At 43.9% G+C, this 5,000-nt stretch overlaps 1 protein-coding gene across 2 annotated transcripts in view; it reads right to left on the bottom strand.

Moving 5' to 3' along the window:
• Nucleotides 1-190: 190 nt before the first annotated feature.
• Nucleotides 191-5,000, bottom strand: part of LOC113815536 (uncharacterized) — a 12,018-nt gene continuing 7,208 nt past the window's right edge. For both annotated transcript variants that reach the window (XM_070140325.1, XM_027367600.2), the window contains exons 7-9: nucleotides 2,964-3,145; nucleotides 1,482-2,617; nucleotides 191-1,336 (exon numbers count right to left, since the gene is read on the bottom strand). In XM_070140325.1, coding sequence (XP_069996426.1) covers nucleotides 627-1,336; nucleotides 1,482-2,617; nucleotides 2,964-3,145 — 2,028 coding nt within the window. In that variant the 3' untranslated portion in view covers nucleotides 191-626. The remainder of the gene's footprint in view (nucleotides 1,337-1,481; nucleotides 2,618-2,963; nucleotides 3,146-5,000) is intronic.

Genomic DNA, 5,000 nt, shown 5'->3' with positions numbered 1-5,000 from the left:
ATTTCCCTTCAGTATGTGGTAAGCTGCCTGGTGTTTGGAGAAATAATTATTGCAAATGTATTTTTCAAATATAGATAGTAACTTATTCCTGAGGGAGAGTTACTCTTGGGGGGGGGGTCAGTCAAATAACCATCAACATCTATTACGAATCCACGCGTAGGAATGTACATTATTTGGCAAAATAAAGATATTTGGTTTTGCTTTTGATCTTTTATACAGCTGATAAAAACAATGAAAACGTTCAATGTTTTATGAATAAATCCTATTACTTGGCTTGGTACAAAGATATACATTTAGTGTAATTCAACAAATATTATTTATCACTAATCAATTTATTATAATGTTTGTGGGGCTGGAGTCTTATCTGCAGCCAAATTAATTTAAATAGGAATTCATGCATTTCAAATATTGGAACGTTTCTGCTTTTACATTTTTCCTTCTTTGAAATGACACACAATATTTTTCTTATCAACACTATCTCGGAGTTCCAATTGCAACATCATTTTAACACTGATATAATAATACCTGAATGACTGCGAAACATATGCTTGTGAAGTCAAATTCATTCTGATCAGTGACAAGATACACACTCAGTGACTGATTGCTCGTCCCCAAAACATGCGAAATCATTTGAATACAAACACCACTAACCACCAATAAGAGACATTAAAAGCCAGGAACGCAAAGGGAATCGCTGATCTGTACAGCGACATGATCCTCTCTCGTTTCTTTTCGAGACTCGTGTCCTTGGGGCTCGTTCCCGTCTGGGCGTCCAGGAAGAAGCCGGCGACGTAGTCCAGAAAGATGATCACCATGATGTTGAGGAAGAGAAGGCTTATGGCGAAGAAGAACCAAATGTCGATCATTTTGACGGCGGCGGTGTCGGGGACGGAGCGAAGCAAGTTGGAAAAGAGAGTATACAGCACCAGGAGGTTCGTGAGCGACAGATTCGCACTCACGTTCAGGTCCTTGAGATAGAGGGCCGCCCAGCTCACCAGCAGGAGCAGCACCGAAGGTACGAAGGTCGAGAGCAGGATCACTCCCTGCCGACGGTGGAGTTCGAAGCCGAGACTCAGTTCAGTTCGTGCGTCGTCCGTGGAGCGAAACGCCACCCCCTTGACCGTATAGAGAGCGAGTTCCTTTGGGCCGGTGTAGGTCCCTGTCCAGCCCTCGAGCGAGAAGCTGACTCGGTCCTGGTAGGCGCGGGAGAGCTGGAGGTTGATGCTGCACTCCTGCTTGTCGAAGGGGTAAGTGTGGAGGTTGAAGGAACAGGCGAACTTCGCGATGAACTGGCGAGTCACTGTGAGGTCGTTTTCTGTTCCGGGATATGTCAGATCTGCAAAGAAATCGTAAATGGAGTTTAAAGATTCATAATCCTATTACAAATATAACAATCAAAATTTATAGATTAATCAACATGTCCTCATGGTAGTCTCGTAGGTCTAGAAAGAACTGGAACTCTGTATGTTTGAGCAGCAGACCTCTCTCTATGCTGTTAAACGCGGGCAAAGTAGCGTTGTTAGCTGTGGTGATCATGACCTTCTCATCCAGGACCTTGGGCTGCCCTCCCTCGAGGTCCAGCAGCTGGAAGTCAGGGATCCACATTCTATCCGCTTGCGTTGCCGGGACCGGCGTCTCCTTCCCGGGCGTCAGGTGCTGGAAGCTGAGCCTCTCGTCGCGCCAGGCGAGAGTGGTGAAGAACTCGAGCGTGACGGACATGGCGATCTCATCGATTTTAGCGATGCGGGACAGCGTGACAGTGGGCGTGAGAGTGAGTGCAGCGTCCGTGGGTCCTCGGGGGGGGAGGTGGGGCTGGTAACTGCTCCCGATTGCAACAACGTCGCAGTTTTCTTCGTCGCTGCCGTCAGAACAGTCATTCCATAAGTTACAGCGAAGATTCCGCTCGATACAGTCTCCCGAAGAGCACACGAAAAGATCGTCCGTGCACGTTGACAGAATCATTTCAAAAACACTTCCCTTCTGCATGTCGCAGACCTGCTCGACGGCCACCCAGCGATGAGTCCCCACAGGATAGCTGTTGCGCCCGACCTGCTCCGTTCGAGCCACGCTCACGTTCCGGTCTATGTCATGCAGGCGCCACGCTTCGTCTCCTTCGCTCCAGAAGATGAAGAGATCCTCGTGGCCGCGGAACACCAGCCGCCCGCCGAAGTACTCAGCCACCCGGAATTTCCTCTGACAATCTGAGTCGAAGCAGAAGCCCCTGAGGTACAGGACACCGGGCGTCGGGAGGTGGCAGATCGCGCACTTCTTGAGGCTGCACCGGTGATTCGCCCAAGTGCCGTCGTCCAAGAGCACCACGCACTGGAACAGATTGGACCTCATTGGGTACGGCTTTGCAAAGTTGAGGTACTGCGCCTCCTCGCCGCTCTCGACGGAGATCCAAGTGTCGTTCTCCTCCTTGTGGGCAATCCCGAGCCAGTACTTCCAGTTGGATCCAGGTGCGCAGCTGTCCATGAAGGGCTCGGCGTTCTTAAGAAGGATGTCATTGTCGTAGCTTGAGGACGGCGCTGGCACGGTGCCGCCCAGGACCCGGCACTGCGCCAAGGCTGCCTGGAAAGTCAGCCTCTCGGACAGAACAGCATAGTGTGGCGTCTCCCTGTCAAGGAAGACGGCGCTGAATGAAATACATATACATGTATACATGAATAGATACACACACAGACACATACACACACACATATATATATGTGTGTGTGTATAGATGTATATATGTGTATATATATATACATATCCACATATCCACACATACACACACACACACACACACACACACACACACACACACACACATACACACATATATATATATATATATATATATATATATATATATATATATATATATATATATATATATATATATATGTATATATATATATATATATATATATATATATATATATATATATATATATATATGAATAATCCACAAGGCTACCTACTTGCAAAAGTGACCAAGCTCCACCCTCGTGTCCGAAACGTTTCCAACAACCTCCATGTCCGCCGTGTCCAAACTGAAAACGTTTCCTCGACCTGACCACCTACAAGACGCCATTTTCTCAATCTCCGCGAGAGGCAGTATTCGGTCCCAGAAGTTCAGCTGCCCGATTTCCCCGAACAGAACCTGGTGCATGAGATAAAAATGGTCGTCTTCTGTTTATATTTCCGCACTTTATTTCACTGCACGGTTTGTCTTTGGTCCTGTCTCTCACCGTCAGCTCTCTCTTATCTATTCTCTGTCTTTCTGTCTGTCGCTGTCTCCTTCCATCTCTCTCTCTCTCTGTTTCTCTCCCTCGTCTCTTTCTCTCTCCTCCCTCTCCCTCTATATTTCTCTCTCTTCCTCTCCCTCCCTCCCTCTATCTTTCTCTGTCTATCTCTCTTCCCCTCCTGTCCTCTCTCTCCTTTCTTACCCCCTCCCCTTTCTCTCTCTTATTCCTCTACACAAAGCTGGTAATATCGAGGATTTACACAAGTATCGTCCAATGTCTCTGCTGCCAATATTTAAAAAAATATTAGAGCATAGATTTCGACAGAGGCTTTCCACAGAAACTGCTCTTCTGAAAGTAAACGATGAAATATATAATACTAATGATAATAAGAAAATATCCCTTCTTTTACTTACAGAGTTTCCTAAAGCTTTTGACAGTGTAAGCCACGACATCTGGCTCCATAACACTAAACACAGATCTCATCTGGTTCCGGGATTATCTTACAAACAGATCACAGGCAGTAAGACCCAAGAATGGCGTGTCCTCCCAACGAAATATTTCCTCTGGTGTTCCCCAGGAATCTGTGCTAGGCCCGGTCCTGTTCTAATTTGTGTGAATGATTTATCGGAGAGTTTACCAGGTTGTGTTGTAGTACAGTATACTGATGACACTCGGTTACTTCTGTTTGGAAATACCGAATGCATCTTGGAATTAATCGAAAGAGTAGAGAATATTAATAGGCGAAAAGAAAACTCGCAATTACAGGGTACTATTGTTATAAATTTTAGTGGAAATCATATAATATCAAGCACTCTCGTTAAAAACCTAAGAGTTTACGTGAATGAACACGTGGTCTTTAACGTACATGAAAATGAAATGTGTAAAAAGTGATGGAAACACTTATCTATCTCAACAGAATAGGAAGCTGCTTTGAAACCCGCACACGAATTATTGTTGTGCAGTCACTTGTGCTGAGCATCACTCGAGAGTGTGGGCGTCACAAATAAATCTCAAACAGGAAGAGTTCAGAAAACAACATTTCGCATCAAAAGTATGACCACATATCCCTAGCTCTTACATAACTATAATGGTTAAGGATAGATGATAAATGCCTATATGATATGGGCATTTTAGCTTTTTAGAGCTTGCATAAAAAATTATCTGACTGAATATTTAACATATTTACCGTTAACGAACTAAAAGGTACTAGTTCAAGCCAGAGTAACACTTTTTTTGTTTGTTCCACGAACAGGTACTAATTTTGGAATGAAGTGCTGACGGCGAGAGGCCTATTAATCTAGAATAGGATTCCACATCAGGAATACATGCTCCATTTCTGCCTTTAAAGACAGATTAAAACCGATTAAAAAAATAGCTTTTATCTAAATAGATTTGATTCTTGTGATACGCCAGTTGCTATTTTTCTAATGCTTACGTTTTACCGTTATAGTTTTTTGTTGCTTTAATGTTGACATCATTGCAATATCTTAGATGTTATTAATAGAACTTTATATATTTTTATGTCCTAATGCAATATTTATTTTTTAGTGATATATGAATACGACGTATAAATCAGAAATATCTGTAATTTATGCACTATAAAATCATATTGTAAACCAATGTAATGAATACCCAAGGTAAATTGGAAATAAATATTATTATTACTTACTCTCTATCTATCTCTCCCTCTCCCTCTCTCTCTCTCTCCTTCCCCCTCCCCCCTCTCTCCCTCTTTCTCCTCCCCTCCTCTCTCTCTCTCTCCCCTTCCCT

The sequence above is a fragment of the Penaeus vannamei genome, chromosome 26 (assembly GCF_042767895.1).
Source record: "Penaeus vannamei isolate JL-2024 chromosome 26, ASM4276789v1, whole genome shotgun sequence".
Taxonomy (NCBI): Eukaryota; Metazoa; Arthropoda; class Malacostraca; order Decapoda; family Penaeidae; genus Penaeus; species Penaeus vannamei.
The sequence above is the reverse complement of the archived record's forward strand: the minus strand, read 5'-3'. Positions and strand labels throughout refer to the sequence as shown.